General features: G+C 34.6%; 1 protein-coding gene and 1 pseudogene across 1 annotated transcript; both read left to right on the top strand.

Moving 5' to 3' along the window:
• The first annotated feature begins 9,769 nt into the window (after positions 1–9,769).
• On the top strand, positions 9,770–10,868 carry LOC150108447 (alpha-crystallin A chain pseudogene; annotated as a pseudogene).
• Positions 10,869–20,284: 9,416 nt separating this feature from the next.
• LOC150108446 (alpha-crystallin A chain-like) lies at positions 20,285–20,851 on the top strand. Its single transcript, XM_090390469.1, has one exon. The coding sequence runs from the start codon at positions 20,285–20,287 to the stop codon at positions 20,849–20,851; it is 567 nt and encodes a 188-aa protein (XP_090246595.1).
• Positions 20,852–21,604: the final 753 nt, after the last annotated feature.

Genomic DNA, 21,604 nt, shown 5'->3' with positions numbered 1-21,604 from the left:
ATTTAATCCAGTAAAAATATTTAATGCTTGTAGTTTTCATAAAATAAGATGTCTTAAGGAAATCATTTTTATAATTCATCTTCAAGATATAACAAAATAGTCTTTATTTTATTTTATTCTTTAAATTTCTTTTAGGAGTATTCTTAAGAAAAGGAACAGAAAATGTCTTTGCTAAGACTAAATGTAGACCCGTATAATTAAATTATTTGATATTAAAGTAATAATAATGCGGTTTTGATCACTTTCTTTAGTCAGAATTTTGAAGTTGTCGACAGTGAAGTTATTTTTATCTATGAAGAGGGAGCCAAAGAAATTCATGCAGCAGACGATGACTCTTGGCTCAAATTATTGTTTACTTGTGAGACTGACGTTTTACTGGCGCAACTTTCTATATCATAGCTATTAGGGAAGACGTTCTCATGCCCTTCAGAAAACAAAAACAAGGCTTCTACGCTGAAGTAGAACAAGATATGTAGACTTATTCGTAATTAGTGTAAGAGAAACGAAAGTTTGCGCAGAAATGAAACCAAAGTTCTCGCTATGTACGGTACTTTGAAATGAGGATATATGTCATATTTCATTCCTTTTCTCTCTTAACTTAGACGGATTGGCTTGTCATAGTCAAGTAATATAAACCCCATTAACACTTTCATATGATTTTTGTTATCATAGGATTAGACATGCAGGTTAATCTGATCTGCCTAGTTTGGAATGTTTGTCAAATAAATGTGTATAAGTCGGTTGCCTGTCTTGAGAAATGAAAAACCCGGTTTCGAGTAAGTAAATACCTGCTATTCCTATAACAGACATTTACCTAAATTTCCTTACTTCTTAGTAAGGAAAATTACGCTCGCCACTGATGTGTAGATTTTGCCAACTGACGAGTAGTATCAGGCTGGACAAAATAATTTTTAATTTAATAATAAAAAATAACTCTCTAAACAAAATCATTTTAAGAGAACACAGATGAAGCACCACTAATAAAACTCGTAGTGACTGACTGGACATATTTAAAAAATGCGAGGATCTTGGGTGTAGGGTTTTGCATAGTTTGTCGAGCCCTATACATATCCTGCTTCAGTATACTCATGAGATCAGTTTTTCTTTTATACATGACTAGTATGATTCCCCCCCCCCTCTCTCTCTCTCACACACACACACACGCATACACATATACAAAGTTATTCTCAACGACAGTCAGAATGATGCATCTTTACAGAAAAATGGTTCGATTCCATTTAAGGAAGCAGTGAATTTTTGGAGACAGAATTTCAAGAACGACTTAATCTGATTTTAACTATATTGGTAAAGTTTTTTTTTATTATTTTTTTTTAAGAAAACTCGTTTTAAAAATAATATAAAAAATTCTATACCAGGTACAATAATGTGTCCTGCTGCATATTTAGAAGTTTTTAAAGTTGATTTATATCTGTCTCAGCAGAAGCCGTTAAAATGTTTAAAAATTATTAATTTTTATGGCTATTTTTGCCTATTTTTGTTTAGAAGTACCCCTGTTTAAAAAATGGTTTTAACTCTGCATCATCATCATCATCATCATCAGTGGTTGAATTTATTTCTACTGAGTTTGTTGAATTATGAGTAAGGAGGAGCATATGGTACAGCTGCTGCTATATCGTGTATCTAATTTTAAACGGTATTATTGTATAATAATATTTTTTTAACATTTCATTATCTCTCAGATAAATTTCATGCACATACTGTAAAATTTAGACAACATTACTACATTTTCTTACAAGCGGTTCAGCACTGATTATAATTAATTAATATTATAATTTTCATAATTGTTGCAATTGATATAAAATATAATTCGTGTATTATTGTAATTAATAATAATCAGTATTAATTTACAATTAGTAAATAATCATAGAAATAATTGACAATTAGCAATAATTTATAGTTGTTATATAATCAGTTTACATAATAAAAAATAATATATATTTTTATTATAATTCATGAATTACAATTTCTGTTCTGTTTCAAAAAATTCAGTACCGAGTGGATTCATTCATTTTTATAAGTAAACATAATAGTAATAATATCAATAAAAATAGTTACGCATAAGAAGCGAAAAAAATGTAGAGGTGATGTAATCCTACCGACTTCGAAGCTTGGGTTCGCTTTTATGACGAAGTGGGATTAACATATACTATTTATGTTGCTGGTGGGTTTTTTAATGGATGGAGTGTAGGCATTGGGTGTTATAGTTTCATGATTTATGTAATGTACGTAGGTGTTATCTTCTTTATTGTCTGTGTTGGTTTAGCTTCCACAGTTCGTGCTTTAGTGTTCTGTAATTTTTTTTGTGTGTTTTAAATATTTTGGCAGATTGTTGAGTAGCATAAATATGAAATACTCTCTCACAGATATACACAGTATGAGTTCCTGTAGTTACTATAACTCTATACCCAGTTGTGTATAGAGTTTCGGTCATTCTTGATATGGTATATCTGCCTCTCTGTTGTTACCATAACGTTATTAGAGTAATTTCTTAGTAATAATATATAGTGTTTCAGAAGAGTAGGTTCGGTTAATTGACTAGTGTGTATTAAGCCTCAAATGCACTGTTGAAACAATGCTTCTGTATACAGAATTTTTCTACTTTGGATGGCTGCAACATTTACGTGGATAGTTATACCGCACCTGAATATTGTTTCACAAATTCCGTGATATGTGAGTTTTTTGATTAGTTGAAATCATGTGAATTGCTTAGAAGAGCTTTGTTGCAATGATGTGCAGTTGGTATATATAGGTATTCTATATGTGTGTTTTGTCAATTTAAGGTGGCAATTTATGTAAAGGCCAAGGTATGTAGTTTTTATGGGTGTGATTTTAGGGTAGTGGTAGCAGTCATTATTGCTTGCAAATTCAGTGGTATGTGCGAATGTGTAGCACAAATGGTTCAGTGCACATGATTGCCGGGGTATTTATAATTAAGCATCTATGTTTTGGTGTTGCTTATTAATACTAACAAACATATATTAATAAATACATTCATAAACTAACATATTTCAGAAACATTAATGTATTTAGTAGACAACTTAAATTATGAAATCGAATGTTGTCATGATCACATCTGTGGACTTATGTCTAACCTCGGAATAGTTTCGCTGTGATAGGTCTTAATTTCTAAGGTAGTTTTATATGATTCAATATTAACTACCTTAAAATATAATTAATTTTTAGATATGATTAATATTTTCCTCCTGCATTAACGCAATCTGTTTCATGGCAAATTATTAGTTTTCAACAGATGCATCATCAGCATCATATGTCTTGATTTGAAAATCGATAATAATAATAATAATAATAATAATAATAATAATAATAATAATAATAAATATTGATATCTGTTATGTAAATATATTATTTATTTTCGCAGAATTTATTTTCGGCTGTTTCATAGCCATTTTCGAAACAGGAAGACATTAAAAAAAAAAAAAAACGAACAACAATTCAATTGAAAGCGCGTGATATTATTATTATTATGCGCTATCAACTACAAGAGGATAACTCCATCTACATTAAGATATATCAAGAAATAAAATAAAATAAAATAAAATTTAAGAAACATTGATGTATTAATAATGCTAATACGGTATGCATTACTGAATTAATGTATATTATTATGGATAGACTCACAAATTCACAAGGACAGACTCACAAATTCCACCCAAATTCATCTGGGAGAACATCAAGAATACGTCACCTCAACTGCCCAATAAATCTGGTTTAGCTAGCTATACCTTGTCTAAAAGCAGAGAATTCAATGGAATAATGCTAAAGTTGTACAAAAAAGTTCTTTGTTTGTTTGTTTCTAAAAATATTATATAAAGAAAGCTGCGAAACGCACATTCACAAGCCGATTGCAACAAAAAGGATTGCACTAAATTTCTGAATTTTTGGAAGTTATCCTAACTAATACTTATCATTCATGTGTTTCATAAAAATAAAAATTGCATTTAATTACTTAAAACTGAAAAATTTATTTTATTTTATATCTATTAATGTAGATGGAGTTATCCTTCTGCAGTTGATAGCGCATCAAAATATCACGAACTTTCAATTTAATGCTTGTTCGTTTTAATGTTTATCTCTTCCTATCGAAAATAATTATGACACATAGCCAAAAATAAATTATACGAAAATAAATTACATATTTATGTAACTGACAATAAATACGCACTCCGTATTTATTTATTATTATTATTATTATTATAATCATGTACTGCTTGGAAAGAAGTCAAAGAACAGCATCGTGTGAGTAACAAACAGCCATGACACTCACCTTAATAAGATGTAGACCTCCTTTCGCTGCGATGACTGCAGCAATCCTACGGGGGATACTTTCCACAAGCGTACGATAGCCATCAATAGGAAATTTAGACCATTCTTCCTGTGGGCATGTAATGAGGTCCTGGACTTTGTGGGCCGACGATCCAGTTCATCCAACAGATGTTCAATAGAGTTGAGATCAGGGCTCTCTGGAGGCCGTCGAGTGTGGTATTCATGTCCACAAACCATGATATTACAACAGCAGTCTTATGAATCGGTGCGTGGTGTTGCTGAAAGTGACAACTACCAGTTTCGTAGAAACGCCACAAAAGTAGGAAGCATTGCATTGTCAAGAATGTTCAGATACCATACCTCTCGGAGTTCAATATTCGTGGCACCACAAACAGAGGTCCGAGGCCAACCAAGAAAAACAGGACCATGCTATCACATCCTGGTAAGAGACATTCACCGGGCATCCACCACACTCACACCCTTCCATCTGCTCGGTAGAGGATGCAGCTTGATTCGTCATTCCATAATATAGCTTTGAAAGCTTCTACGTCCCACTGTATACGATCGTTGCACCACTGAAGATGACGCTGCATATTGATTCGGTAATGTGGGGCTTGCATATTGCACACCTATCATGGAAGCTCATCTTGTGAGCCTCGGTCCTGAATGTTTTTGTGCAGATATGTGTTTCAGTCGATGCCCGGAACTCCCCATTCAATATGTACTGACGGATGGCGGTTTTTACATTATTCTTCGTAACACTCTACGATCACGTTCGGTGAGTGTGATGAGTTCTCCACTCCAGGTAGCACTTGCAGTTGACTCCTTGAGCTTCCATCTCAGTATGGTATCACTGATTGTTGTCCGCGCGGTTAGCCTAGTGGCTTTGCACTTCGCAACCATATGCCTGGGAGTGTCATAGGTTCGATTCCCGTCAACGACGTGAGGAGCTCAAGAATCTTCCTCAGCCATAGCCAAGTTAGCCGGTCTTGGGCGTGGACAGCAGGGTTTTTTAAGCCAGTTTATTCTGGTGTTTTTCATCCCGTAAACCGGTCCGAGGACACACGCGTTTACTGTCAGGAATACTGACCCAGCCATATGTCTGATTCGTCAGCCTATGCCGGTTTCGGAGCCCGACGATAATTTTTTTTTTAAGGGGGGGGGACTAGATGGTACCGTGAACTCCCGTAAAAAGGGGGAACGCTGTATAATCACACGGAATTTATTTATTTATGACTGATTGTTGACCTGGGATGGCCAAATCTGTCCATAATTTGCCGAACAAATAGACAAATAAATAAACATGACACGCCATTTCATCCGGACACAGTTGCACTGATTTGGAAGTATCATATTCTTCCAATTTATACCGACTACAAACACAAACACTTGACTCATTATATGGCATGATGCACCTTACTCATAGGGGGGGGGGGTTCTTTGACTTATTCCTAAGCAGTGTATGTGTCTTTATTTGTTAAGGTAAATGGAACTGTCGTAGAACCATTTTGGAAATTGATGTGTATTTTTTTGTGCCAGTGCTTTCTAAATGTTGGTAAGGGCTACAGCCAGTATCGTCATCAATGAATTGAAGCAGGTGGCCATTTCATGTAAATATTAAATAACAAGGTGTCAAAATGGCTCCTTTCAGCAAACACAACATGTTTCTATTGGTGAACTGAATTTCCTGTCTATATTTATGCACTGATTTCATTCTGAGAGGTAGTTTTTTGAGCCGCATAATTAATCTGCCATCGATTGCGATTGTTGTTAGTTTTAAATCCAATAAGGATGTTTTTGTTCTTGCTCTTGTCAAGAGAGCGATTCATTTTGTCTGCGAATTCCTCCAGCAAATCAGTTGTAGTTTTTCCTTTCTGGAATCCGTTTATTATTTGATTCATTTGAAATTAGTCTTGAAAATTAGTGTTTCTATTATTTTTTCCGACACGATGACATTGGAGATAGGACAGTAACTGTTTATTTCCTTCTTATTGCCACTTTTATAAATTGTACGCTGATGTTTTCATTTGAGGAGGAATATTTCCTCCTAAGTTTGCGAACGATTTCTTTAGAGAGCAAAAATTATTCTTTATATCGTTGGATCTGATTCTATCAAATTATAAGAGATGTCAGAGTTAGTTTTGTTTTAGTTTTATTAATAAAAGTTTTAGTAAAGTTTTTGGATGTCTGTAGGTTTGAATTTGTTGCACGAAATACTTTTAGTAGCAAAAGTATTTCATGGGTGTTTTCCTTTCTTCTATTATTTATTAGTTCGTTCATGCCCTGCTATATTTTCTTGATGTCTCCCTTCACTGATTGGAAATAAGTACTGTAATAGTTTAGCATTTCTCACCTTACTATATTCCGCACTCTCCTATAATTATCTGTAGGATTTATATTTTGGAGGAGAGGCTCTGACTTTTTTTTTTCCAAAGCGTATTTTCCTGCTATATTAAATAAAGAAAAATTTCATTATTAGTCCAAAAAATCATCTACAAAAATTATTGTTATTCCAACAAATTTTTCTAGTAAAGTTTCCGACTCTGCTTCGATATATTTGGATCAGAAACGCGCAACACATTTTGTTACTTTTTATTGATTTTCTCGAATAATAATAATAATAATAATAATATTATTATTATTATTATGAAGAACTGATATAAGAGTTTATGATTCAGTATCAACATTAAAGTAATTTACTTAAAGAAATACAAAATGTATACTTTATATAAATTAGGGTTCTTAAAAAAGTGAATCTAAAGTAATTATTTCGTAATTATTCTAGGTCTCTGAATTAATTATACATAAACTAGATTCTGTCATTTCTACTTTTATGCTATTGGACTCAGGCTAGGCTCTCAAGTCCAGTTTTGGTGTTCTCTTTTTCACTATCTCGAAAATTTTACAGTAATTTAAGTTTTAAAAGAGGTATACCGCGAGTAGACATATCGGTACAAAATTGAAAACGGAAAACTCACGTACAAAGATTATTTAATAGTATAATTTTTGCCTGTGTGTCACAGGCATCTTCAGTACATATTAAGCTCAAATTAAACAATAACTGACAATTCCAAAAAGCACCACCTAAGAAGCTGGTGTAAGATAACTAAAAAGGTCAATAAATTTCCTAACAAAAAAAAAAAAATTATACAACAAAAAGTTACGAAAGATTAGCTGATTTGCAAAGTACTATCTCCCATAAAGGGGATAGACGTAAGCTGTCGGATCTGTTTAAGTTAGGAAAATGAAGTAAAGTTTCACATGTTTCTTTATAAAGGCGTTCCATGAGGAACCGACTTTTGTGAAGGACTCTTGTCTTTCTCCAATGAACTCTATGTCTAGTGAAGATGGCATGTTCTGCAAGTCCAGACTTTTCAGGTTTAAAGTATTCAATATAAGATTGGTGTTCTTCTAGCCGAATAGAGGCAGATCTTCTCGTTTGTCCGAAATAAGATAATCCACAAGAGCACGGAATCTGGTAGACACCTAGATGATTAAGATGTGGAAGCTTGTCCTTAAGAAGTGAGAAAGGTGAAGATTTTTCTAAACGGTCGAAAGGCAACAAAATTAAAAGTAGAATCAAATAAGCAGTTAGCCTTTTTAGATCTTCCAATTCTTCGTCAACCAGATGGTAACCTACATTTCTCAGTCTATAGAAAGAAGACTCATACAGGCCATTATATCCATGCTGAATCTCATCACCATCCCAGTCAAAGGCAGGAACTATTAAAACATTGATTCATCGGGCCCACTGCTTTTGTTCTTCAGACGATCTTTTACAGAAAGAACCGCAATATATAACTTCTTCCTTTCTATCTAATGGCTATAAGAATTGCTTCATTAAAAGAGCTTTGAGTAGTTTTAATATGTCTTCCTCTTCGAATACAGAAGAAATAACGCGCATTCCTATCCCTTATGTACAAGGCATTAGTGAACGTATAGCAAAAGTTTTAAAACCACTGAATATTTTTGTTGCTTTCGACCGTTTAGAAAAATCTCCACCTTTTTCACTCCTCCTAAGGACAAGCTTCCACGTCTTAATTATCCATGTGTCTACCAGATTCCGTGCTCTTGTGGATTATCTTATTTCGGAGAAACAGGAAGATCTGCCTCTATTCGGCTAGAAGAACACCAATCTTATATTGAATACTTTAAACCTGAAAAGTCTGGACTTGCAGAACATGCCATCTTTATTAGACATAAAATTTATTGGAGAAAGACAAGAGTCCTTCACAAAAGTCGGTTCCTCATGGAACGCCTTTATAAAGAAACATGTGAAACTTCATTCTTCTAACTTAAACAGATCCGATGGCTTACGTCTATCCCCTTTATGGGAGATAGTACTTTGCAAATCAGCTAATCTTTCGTAACTTTTTTGTTGTATAAATTTTTTTTTTTGTTAGGAAATTTATTGACCTTTTTAGTTATCTTACACCAGCTACTTAGGTGGCGCTTTTTGGAATTGTCAGTTATTGTTTAATTTGAGCTTAATATGTACTGAAGATGCTTGCGACACACAGGCGAAAATTATACTATTAAATAATCCTTGTACGTGAGTTTTCCGTTATTAAATTTGTATTTACAGTAATTTTTTTTTCTAAATTTTTCGGTGGATATATTTTTTTCTCACATGAGTTGCTCGAGTTTGCTTTGCCAGGATACTTGCTATACCAGGATTTAATCATTGTTGCTTTTAATCCAAGTCACCAAGTATTTCTACACTGTCTTAATTATTGGAATTTTTGGATATCATATAAATGAAATCTTTAATAGGGCATTTTTTTTTTAAAATAATTTTATAATTTGTTGTGATGATTCCGTCCATGAGACGTTTTAAATCTATAGTACATTAGTGTCATCATAATAAAATTAATAATAGTAACAAATATGTTGCTATTTTCTATAATTTTTATTTATTTATTTTTTATGTACTTCAGTGCCGTTTTTCCTCTGCACAGCAGCTCTGGAATAAAAGAAGTTCAGTTTAAAAACTGGTCAGCTATTTTTAATATATTTTTATTTCGGAACTTTCGGAAAAAAAGTTAATATCCAAATAAATGGATTGTGGGTTAATTGCTAAAAATAGATATTGTTTTATTCTTTTATTTTATTTTATTATATGAGATAATTACCCTATTCTAGAGTTTAAGGGAATCCTTAAACTCTAGAATAGGGTAATTATCTCATAATTCACGTATCTCTCTCTCTCTCTCACACACACACACACACACACACACACACACACACACACACACACACACACACACACATTGTTTTTAAGGATTATTTTTTTCCTTAGAAGAAAAATGAAAAAAAGAAAAGAGGAGCAAAGAGGGATGATTTTGCCAAGAGATGTTTTCCATAATTTCTCTTCTCTAAGAAGTGGTATATATTTAGCAATGACGTTGGGAAAACGTGTTTCGCACTCGTGGCTCCGAGCGTTCTAGGCCACGTTCGCGTGACACCCAGAAGAGAAGTTTCTGTAAATATCTCGTCTCGGGCTATCTCCGTGATGCGGGAAGGGAGATATAAAAGCTTTCGAAATCCGGGAAAGCTAAACATCGCCCACAGCCCCGTCAAGTGACATTGACTGCAATGGCTCTTTCTCGTAGTGTGCCCACTACTCTCGTCGGTCGTGACTGGTGGGATATCTGGGACTTTCCTTCCCGCATTATGGATCAGCATTTCGGTCTAGGATTGGCTCAAGGCGATCTTCTGCCACCGACACTCTACCATGGCTTTTATCTTCGTCCACGAAGGCAGGATCTCGATATAAAAACCACAGGTGTCTCTGATGTGAAAATCGACGAGAATTCTTTCCAGGTGATGCTGGACGTGAGTCACTTTTCTCCTAAGGAACTCACCGTAAAGACTACCGATGATTACATAGTGATTCACGGCAAGCATGAAGAGATAGCTGACCAGCATGGATTCATAACTAGGGAATTTACTAGGCGATACATGCTGCCGAAAGGTGTCGACCCAGCAACTGTTGTCTCTTCCATAAGTCCTGAAGGGATTTTGACTGTACATGCTCCAAAGAACGCTGTGGAACCACCAAAACCCAATGAGAGAGCGGTTCCAATAACTGTTAAAGAAACTGCTGCAGTGGCTAGTGCCGAAAAAACACAAGCACCGCCCAAGGAAGCTCCAACTCCAGCAGCAGCAGCAGCACCACAACCACCACCAACTCAGGAAACGCCAGTGACCCCTGCAGCGGCAGAATCCGTGATCCAGGCGGCACCAACTCCAGCTGCACCAACAACCCCAGAAACTCCAGCTGCACCTGCCCCCCAAGAAGCTCCAGTAATCCAGGCATCGCCAGCGACTCAGGAAACAAAACAGGTAACCCAGGACGCAGCACCGAAAACCAAGTGAAGCGCTAGATACTTTGCTGTTTGGTGTCATATAGTGATAGGAATCATGCTTGATGCGCTAATGTTCCTGCCAAAGTACAATGGCTGATTATTTCTACAGTGTGTATATGTCAGTCGATGATTAGATAATGGATATAATACGAATACATTGTGTTTGGACTGTAATAAAATGTTTACTATTTAAAATCTGGATTTCTAACAGTCGTTTTTTTTTTATTTTTTTTTATTTGTCGAAATTTATTATTTTTAAAATTTACTCTGTGATGGGCAGGCTGAATAAGTCGATAATAATAATTATTATTTGACACCTCCAGGGAGTCCAAAGACTCATCGAGGGAAGACTATTTACATTAGCTAAACAACAAAGATCTTCAAATTAGTCAAGGAAAGGGGAGAGAGAGAGAGAGAGAGAGAGGACGAAAATAATAATCATGTATATAATTGTATATACAGTATACATAAATTCGAGAACAAATATATGCATTTGTTCTTCTGTATTTTCAGTTTGCATTTAATAGAATAATGATTCGATGAGCATTAAGCCTGCTATTAATCAGGCCTAATGCTCGCCGAAATATAAACAAATATAAGTATTAATAAATTATATATTTAATTTTTGACAATCGGTTTTATTACCTGATAACTGCTTTCTATCATAATTTATATCAGTATTTTAGAATTAAAAAGAAAGAAAGAAAGAAAATATGTCATTCAACGTCCTGGTCAAATAATGTGTGGACTCTTCCCTCCAAGATTTTAGCAATTGAACTTGACAGAATGGTCAGCTCATTGCAAGGGAGTAAATTGTCAACCTCAATTTACTCCATACACTAATATTATTTGTTGTGTTTTTATTCCTTGAAATAGGTTAACAAACCCATATAAACTATGTTTATTATATTTAGCATCACTATTGATTTTAATTGAACAAATGCTAAGAGACATTTTCAAAGAAGGAGCCAGAAAGCTTCAAAACCAGTTCACTTATGAAAAATCCAACTCTCTGACTTGGACTACTTTGACTCTAACTGCTTTGTTCTTAATGAAGGTTTTTTTGTCCTTCAGAAGCAGAATTAAGTTTTCTGCTTGGTCTCTGAAGAGAACCAACCAGTTCTAAACAATTGTCAGACTAGTGAAACCTTCTTATGAAATTCAGTAATAAATGCGAATATACGGACGCCTGGGAAGCGCTCGTGTCTTTTACGTAATGCAAGCCAAGACAATTCCGATGCTGAGGATTGTATTGTTATAAGCTCTCTGATTAAAATTCGAAACTTTCAAAGTTTCTACATATATTCGGCTTTGAAATAAGGTTTGTCTTTAATATATTCCCCATTTCTGTGTATTTTAAGAGAAATATGTTCATCACGAAATGATAAACTATCCTAAATGATGAACTAAAGGCGCTATTCTTTTAAATATTGTATCATTTTAAAATCTTGAATAATTTTAATTATTTTAAATTATTACTTTAATTTATTAGATTTCATTTTAAATTATTTTAGTTAATTTAAAAAAGATTTAAAATTTTATTATAATATCTAATACAATGGTGCACTCAGGATTTAATCTTGGTGGGGGGGACAAGTTGTGTTGACGATTTGAGAATAAACACTACACATTGCATACTATCTATGACTGAGCATCTCAATGATCACCAATACATGATACCCGTGATCTCCTCTGGCCCGGCTCTGGCAAATGAAGTAGCGCTCGGTCCGCCCGAGCGCTACTTCATTCGCCTTGTGTTCACAGCGACTGTGATCCCGAGAGCTATAGGGTATTCCCACTTATATGACCGCTAATTCATAAGTAGTATAGAAATAGAAGACACGACACAACATAAGTAACAAAATAAATTTTAATTAAGAAAAGATTTTTGGAAAATTTTCTATTTTTTCCCCCCTTTTTCTTTGGGATGTGTCAGTGCCCCTTGGCTCCCCCTCTGGGTGCGCCACTGATCTAATACATGCTGAAATCATAATGTTTTTTCAGCTGTGCTGAAAGAAGTTTCAGCGTATATAATTTATTGCATATACAAGATTATTTTTTATCATAAAGGAAAAAAAATCGCGTTTTTTATGGTACACAGTCTCTGGAGATATAAATGAATTATACTAATGAGCATCGCAAACTCATTTCGTTGCATTTCACGGATCAGAAATCAGCATCTCTAGATTGCAACGACAACGATTCGATAGTTCAGCGATATACGCACATAAAGTTACGTGACCACTTGTTGCCATCTAAGGTTCCAATTGCGATTTAATTTCGTCTCTGCATATATATTTAGCACTTTTATGGTAGTCTTTTTTTGAACTTTGGAATTTTTAACAGTTTTTCATGTTTTTTTGCACAAAACTATTGCTTAAAAGCATGAGCGAAGCTCTATATTCGGTCTTAAAGTAGGTTTCCGGATATATTTATGGAAATATATGCTTATAGAAAGACTTTATTTCTATAAGAAGTTTGTTTGTTTCTTTTTTTTTATGTAGCTGTTATCCATAAAAGTTTGTAACCTTATAACACATTAGTACCGTGTGTAGGTTCATTTTTCATTTTTATTTCTTTTACATAATCTGGAAACCTACTCTAGAGACCAAACGTTTAATTTCAAGCCACTTCAGCCCCCAATATGTGGAGCAGTCTACACCGGGAAATGACTATATATATATATGTAGAAAGTATTTTACCTTGGGTATATTAAATGTTAAGAATACCAAGCAATTTTTAAAAACCAGGTTTTTAAAAATTGCTTGGTATTCTTAACATATACAGGGTGTTCGGGATAAATTTGACAGTTTCGTAAGGAAAAAGAAAATCTTCTTTGTATCTATTAAATTTAATGAATTGACAAAAAAACATTACAGGCAGAGTTAATTACAATACTATCAACAAGATTTACTCAAAATAACCACCATTAGCATCGATCACAGCTTCAATTCTGCTTCGGAACCTCGAACAAGCTGATGCTATAGTCTCCCTGGGAAGGGCCGCAAAAACTGTTTTAATTTTATCCATTAACTGGGCTTTTGTATTACTGGAAGTGCGATTGGTGTCTTTTTCAACTGCGCCCCATACAAAATAATCCATGGGGTTAAGGTCTGGGGAGTTTGGAGGCCAAACATTTGGACTGGTGAAGTCGTAGAAATTTTCAGACAACCATTTTTGACTTTTCCCAGAGGTGTGGCAAGGGACCGAATCCTGCTGCCATACATACGGCCTACCATTGGCTACCCTTGTTATCCAGGGCTTGACTACAGTTAGCAGCTCCACGAACAAAGCCCGAATTCCAATGCCAGGGTTCTTCAACACCTGTTCCTGCAGATTTGCGAGGAATTCTGCTGTACGAACGCAATCAGATCGTCTGCTAGGGATCTTTCTTCTTGCTACATCCTCGTAGTCACCATTGCAAGTCTCTAGTTCATGCCTGATTGTTTTTACTGTATTCAGGGAGCATTGGGCAGCAGTCGTAATATCCTTATTTTGATGGCGGGCACGAATCATCATGATACAAGTTATTCTCTTCCATGATTCAGGTGGGTTCCAGCTATCCATCCTTTCTGACATCTTGTATATGAATGAAGAAGGGTCCAAACTTTTAAATGAAGAGAAGTGTGTGTTAATACATGTAACTTACGGAAAAATATAATTAATTATAAATATGTCAAATTTATCCCGAACACCCTGTATATATATATATATATATATAAGTGAAAAATCACTAGGGAAATTTACTGTAAGTTCCATATATACTGTAAGTTCCATATATATATATAAAGGTAATAAAGGTGATTCAAAAATTATAAGTATTTTAAATGTCTGTCATAAAGTTTTAAATTTTTGAGTATTTTAAATTTCTGATACAGAATATATAAAATAATATTAAATTAAAAAGATAATTAGAAAATTGTTGTCTGGAAGAGTGGAATGGGTTTTAGAAAATTGCCCTCCGATCCAGTCCTCTGTTCAAAATCAATAACAGAAAAGAGAGAATCGAGAGGCACATATGGATTTTATAGATTTTGAAAAGCATTTGGTAAAGAGTAAAAAGAAACATTTCACATAACATATAACAAGAGATACAAATACCAAATAACAGTGCTCCTTCCTGTCATCTTGGAAAGTAATAAACCAGGGGATCAGACATGGATGACAGCAAAACTCAAATGGAAAGAAATAATATTATCTTTATTTGAGCTATACTCTAATGTGAATTTAAACATATTAAAATATAGCTCAATGAGAGAGATGAGCAGTTAATAAATAATTACTAATTCTGAAGAAGCTAAAACTCATTAAAAAGTTTAATTATAAACCTAAAGGAAATGGTTGAAGAATTCGAAATATCTAACCGAATAATAAAAAACAGTAGCTTTTGAATATCAAGATTTAACCTGAAATAAAAAGAGCAATAAATAATGAAAATTGGTAAATAATTTATAATCGTGTGCATCCTAAATAATTGATTTATATAGGATGCAAAGTTTCATGAGAAGAAAAATAACATAAATATGAAAATTACAAAATACCTAAGAATAATAGTACTCGTATAATAAATTCGGTGCTCGAACCAACTCAGTACAATGACAGATTGCATTAAAAGTTTCTAACGTACTAGCCATAACCAACACTATTGGTGTAGCTAACACAAAAATAAACAAAGATTAATAGCAGCTGAATGAATATGAGAAAAACAGCAAAATATACCCTATTTGATCAGAAAAGAAATGAAGACATAATAAGGTTCAAACCGAGAACCAGTAATTGAGACATATAAATAAATGGATGGAAGATGTTAATGAATGCAAATAGAGCGCATAAAGATAGAGTCTTACTGAGCCTCTGGAGCTGGAACAGGCCATAAACAGGCGTAAATCCTTGCAAGGAATTGTGATGAAGATGCACACATATCTAATATATATGAATAAGCATTTTTTATTGTTAACAAATATGTAAATAGTCCTATTGATGAGACAGTTGGGAAAAAATAAAGTTTTCCAGTAAATTAGAGTAGAATCTCTATATCACGAACTTTTCATTTTACTTTTACTTTAAATAAATAAACCTTTACTTTAAATAAATCTTCCAAATAACAACCGTAACAAGTGTTTTGTTTATCTAAATTGTAATAAATAAGTTGGTGATATCAGTTAACGTTATTTAAATGTTAATAATTAATTAACAGTGTTAGTTACACGATTCATAAATTAAAAGGCTGTTACTTGGATACTATTGCTCATCTAGCTCTTGATGCAGAGTTCAGCTTCATCAGGGGCACGTTCCACACTTTGAAATCAACTGTGGTAGATTTCGATATCTTTTCCAAGAGCCGAATTTGATGAAAATAATGCTCTTTTAATATGTACGCTTTTTTTTACATATATAAAATATATTTTAATTTTCTTTCTGTTCCAGAACATACGTTTAAAAATCTGCAAAAGTGATTCAAACTATTTAATTATTTAAAACTATTCGACATTTAACTTTCAAAAACAAATTTAACCTTCGGCATATTAATTAGCAAGTGCTACAATGTACTTGTGGTTAGGTTAATATATGGCCCCATCTTCATTTACCTAATTAGTAAAATATGATCTAATAGGCCCATTATTACCAATGTAATTTGATGCTTCATAAATTTATTTTAGTAATGTAATTATAGGATGGAATTCTAATGTACAGCCTGTTATTTCACGGAAAAAGAAAACTATTTTTGAAAGGAAGACTTTCCGTATCAACGATGGATAACTGGCCTTCATTCGAAAAGGTCCTTTAAATAGTGTCTCCCTCAATAGAAACCAAACCCAGTTGTTTTCCATCAAATAGTGATAGATAGTGATTGTGCTACTGAGAGGTGTGTGTGTGTGTGTGTGTGTGTGTGTGTGTGTGTGTGTGTGTGTGTGTGTGTGTGTGTGTGTGTGTGTGTGTGTGTGTGTGTGTGTGTGTGTGTGTGTGTGTGTGTGTGCCTTTTATGTTTGTAGTGTATGGACACTCTCTCTCTCTCTCTCTCTCTCTCTCTCTTGGATTTTATTAGTTATTGTGAATTCCTTCCAACAGTATATATTAATTATAAATACATAAGATATAATATTTTATTACTGGAATATATAAATACTATATATTATATGCCATCAACAGCAACATAGATTGCTGAAAGGTGAATAACAATAAAGCAGTTTACGGCGACCGGAAGGAAGGCAAACAGCAAAGACTGTTGTACAAATATCATGGCTTTAAGTGATAAAAACATCATTTCAAAACATGAAATAACATAACGATCATAGTTTGTGACCATGTATGGATTTATCACATACAATCTTAAATCAAAGGATTTAAGATTCATGCGTGTAAAACGGAAATGATAAAAGAAAGGAATGATTTAATTTGCACACAAATTAAATCATTCCGATAGCTTTTTTTCCGATAGCTACTTTTAACTATCTCAAATTTTGTAAAATACTGGATGGGAAATTTATCAGTTATAAGCCATCGATCATGCTTTGGACGAAATTTTAAAATAGAAGATTCGTATTGCTGTATTTAGATACTAATTTATGAGAAACGATACTGTGTCGAAGGGACAGATGTCTCGATTCACTGTCCTGTATACTGACCTCGTATATCTGGCAATGCGGAAACTTAAAAACGTATAAGGCACTGGGCGTATAAGACGACCCAAAAAATCCTCTTTTCAAACTCTTTATTTTGTGTTCTACTCGCCGAAAGACATCCACAAATCTTACATTATATTATATTTTATATATTACACTACATTATATTTTTTTACTTAAATATAATGTAGGAATAGCAATCACCTCAGGTATTTTCTTTAGTGTAATTTATTACTAATGTTTTCCTGTACGAGACAATCAGTAAAATTGATTATTACGTGTATACCAGTCCTCTGCTTCTCTTCTTCGGATTCCGTTTAAAATTAGTGATAGTTTTGGACACGCTATCTCTGATTGACTAAGGGTGGAGATGGGCTGCTCTCAGTTTCCAAAAATTAGATAGTCCTAAAACGGCTTCACCTATTCTCTATGGGGAATAAAATGGATTAGATTTGTTTATTTTACAGTCACCTATTCTCTATGGGGAATAAAATGGATTAGATTTGTTTATTTTACAGTCCTCTGTTTCGTATATTGTAATTTATATGATCATCAGTAAGGTTTCATTAGGATTTAAGTGAAAAAAAAAAACAGCTAACGCCTTTTTATTATCGTATAGGGAGTAGGCGAGGCCGTTTTAGTCCTATCTAACTTTGGAGACTGAGTAGGCAGTTCAATCTCCACTGGTACCCAATCACAGATAGCTGTCCCAAGGCTATCAGTAATTAAACGGCACACAGTGAAGAGACAGCTCAACAAGTGCCGCTATCACGTGGTCTCTAATCCTAACACAATATATTTAATGTCTGAAGATAGTGTGGGTTCTACGGTCGATTTTCTTGAATTTAAAAAGCCAAATTTCCGGGAGAAAAACCCGCTTTCCCTTGCCAGAGATCGACTAACTCGGGAACCGGTCGAAAAAAGATTAGAAAAATTTCCTCTAGTCGCCAACTAGATTTGAAACCAATTCTTCCTTCGTGCGGCCAAGCTCCGTGGTGTGCAAACGCCACATCCACTGAGCTACACAGGCTCTCAAAAATTCAAATATTTATATATAAAATATATCAATATGCTAATATATCACTATATTAACATATCAAAAGATTGAGCACAATACATGCGTAACATAACACCGCTACATATCACATTACTATAGGTGCTAGAAGGTCGCTTGACAATGTTTTCCATCGCCGAATTCAAAGGTCCAGATTTTATAACTAGTTTGTAAAAGGACTCCCCTGGTTTTTGCATTTTTTAAATTTCATATATGTTATACACCGACATACGAGTATATGGTATATATAATAATGATCACCATGATAATAATAACAAAAACCCGATTCTGGCATCCAGGCATGAGTCGTTTCACTTCTTTCCTTGTTATTTGAAACAAACGTAATGAATATAAATATAATCGATAAAATCACAAAGTCTGAACTTATATGCATGTACGCACTTGAGTCAATTTTAACTGAATTATTTTTCTGTAAGATTTGATGTTCAAAGATTTACATCTATTTTTACATCTACAAGCAAAAGATATTGTTAGAAAGCTTATTGTTTAAAAACTTCACACCTACCCACCCACCCAATATATATATATATTGGGTGTGTGTGTGGGGGGGTGAAGTTTTATATACTTCACATCCACACGCATATATACTCATGTATATATATGAGTACTACGTCGCCCCCCCCCTGAGTTAACGACTGGTAGGCCGGTTTTCCTTGAATTCTGATGACTCAAATTTTGAAAACTCGAAACGGGTTCCTCCCCCCCAGCTCCTATGGCGCCCAACCCCTCCCCCTCCCGAGTTGCGGACTGGTAGGCCGATTCTCCTTGAATTCTGATGACTCGAATTTTGAAAATTCGAAAGGGGGTTCCTCCCCCCTGGCACCTATGCCCCCCGGAGTTGACGACTGGTAGGCCGGTTCTCCTTGAATTCTGATGACTCGAATTTTCAAAACTCGAAAGGGGTCCTTCCCACCCCTGGTGCCTATGGCGCCAAACCTCCCGAGTTGCGGACTGGAAGGCCAGTTCTCCTTGAATTCTGATGACTCGAATTTTGAAGACTCGACACTCAGGGTAGCCCCTGAGTTTCAAAACGTTTCGAATAACTTGACAAAAAACGCTACAAAAAAGCTTATCATTTTGTATTATAGAGTAGACACACACACACACACACACACACACACACACACACACACACACACACACACACACACACACACACACACACACACACACACACACACACACACACACACACATTTCACACATTTGATGTTAATGCTAAATGTTGGCCTAGTGGTTCGCATTCCCACTCTTCAACTAACAGGCTGCAGGAATGGACGTTTCTTGAAGGTCTTTAAGCGGAAGATGAATTTCATCCCCCCGATGTGAGATCATTCTGTTTACTGAATGCTGAGGTGGCTCGTAAAAAAAATTCTATGCTTTGTCTCTAGAGCAAGATTTCCTGATGTCATCTAATTCTTAGGTCGAATATTAGTATCACCCGTGGTACTATTATTAGTATACTGTAAGTTCGTGGGCGAGATTCACATAAAGAGAAGAGGGGAAATGCAGAACTGTTATCCCCATTCATCTAATATTTTCAAACCTTAAGAGCCTAAACATAGAATCATTTCATTTCTAACAGTTTTTTTTTTTTTATTTTGCTTCCAGCGTTATAGACATATTAGACTTAATATCGATATGTAAATATATCTGTGAAGTATACTATTTTTATTCCTCGCCTATATTCTGCATGGTTTCGACTCCTATATTATGTATATGACAAATCCCATAATTTTGTAGCGAAACTTCTCCACCCTTTTCCTGCACGCAATCGATCGATTTTTGATTCGAGAACATGTGGAGCAGTCGTAGTGCATGCTTGCTCTCATATAAAAGGTCAGATGTGATGCTCAATCACACGAGGTGCACGATATATACAGGAAAGCCTGTGTTTTGTTTACGTTTGAAGCATGCCTTTTTCACATAGTTTTTTACCGATGTTTTTGGGACCAAATCTGTCACATATGCGGAAAAATACTCTTAATGGGAATTCCAGCTTTGATGATTCAATAGCAGACGAAGATTTTTTGCTACGGAATCTTTCTACCCGCTTCTGTTGGTCGTCTGCTCGTCACCTGAGTACGGAAATTATCGGTGTTCAAAACGAGGATGATAAATTCCAGGTAACGATAGATGTACGCTATTTTAATTCTCGAGAAATATCTATAAAAATGATTGACCGAATGTTGATAATTCACGGAAAACAAGAGGAAAAGCAAGACCAACATGGTTTTATTTCTCGGGAATTCACCCGACGTTATTTATTGCCTAACGATATACAGATGGAGACAATTTGCGCTTCTTTTGTGGCCGCTGAAGGCATATTGTATATATGTGCAAATAAATTACCTCCCGAAACTTCAGAAAATGAAAAAATCATTCCCGTAGTATTAGAGGAAGAAGATTTAGAGAAAGATCACTCGTCAAAAACCGAATGTAACGAAGTAACGAATGACTCTATGAGAAAAACAAATTGATAACGCATACCTGGTATGCTTTTCTTTTTCGCGATAAATATCTTCCTGTTCATATTTACATGTGATCTTAAAGTGTGACAAGTTTTGAACTTTTCTTGATGATAGGATACAAACTTTTCTTCTATGCATTGATATTCATGCAGCAACTTCTGTGATGTGACTTATTATATTCCGAAGTGATAATGGTAACGACTTTGAAATGATCTTATGTGATCTTATGAAAAAACCTTTTAGTATTTTTCTCAAATGCTTTATAACTATTTAAGAATATGTTACAGAATTTGGCATTAGATATCGGATCACTCTGTAAATATTTTGCTATCCATTAAATGTGCAATTTCAGCTGTTCTGAACTGTCGTCATTTTTATGTCAGAGAGAGAGAGAGAGAGAGAGATTAAATATGGGCTATTTACTCACTATTAGTGAGAATATAAAATTTAGATGTATTGTTATATAGTTATACTTTTCTCTGGATTTATTACTATTATTAATAAACACCTCCAGGAAGCAAGACTCATGAAGTCCAGATTCATGTTATCTCTTTTAGATTACTTCGTACTATCATACCTCAGCTTACACTACTTGGAAAGAAGTCAAAGGACACGCCATGTGCAAGGTGCATCGTGCCGTGTAACGAGTCATGTATTTTTAGCCGGTATAAATTGGATGAATATGATGCTCCCAAGTCAGTGCAATTGTGTCCGGGTGAAATGGCAGCGAGAAGGGAACTGGTCCAAGTTGAAAAGAGGCGC

This window comes from Typopeltis vanoorti, chromosome 3 (assembly GCF_054136105.1).
Source record: "Typopeltis vanoorti isolate ZY-2024b chromosome 3, IOZ_Tvanoo_1.0, whole genome shotgun sequence".
Taxonomy (NCBI): Eukaryota; Metazoa; Arthropoda; class Arachnida; order Uropygi; family Thelyphonidae; genus Typopeltis; species Typopeltis vanoorti.
The sequence above is the reverse complement of the archived record's forward strand: the minus strand, read 5'-3'. Positions and strand labels throughout refer to the sequence as shown.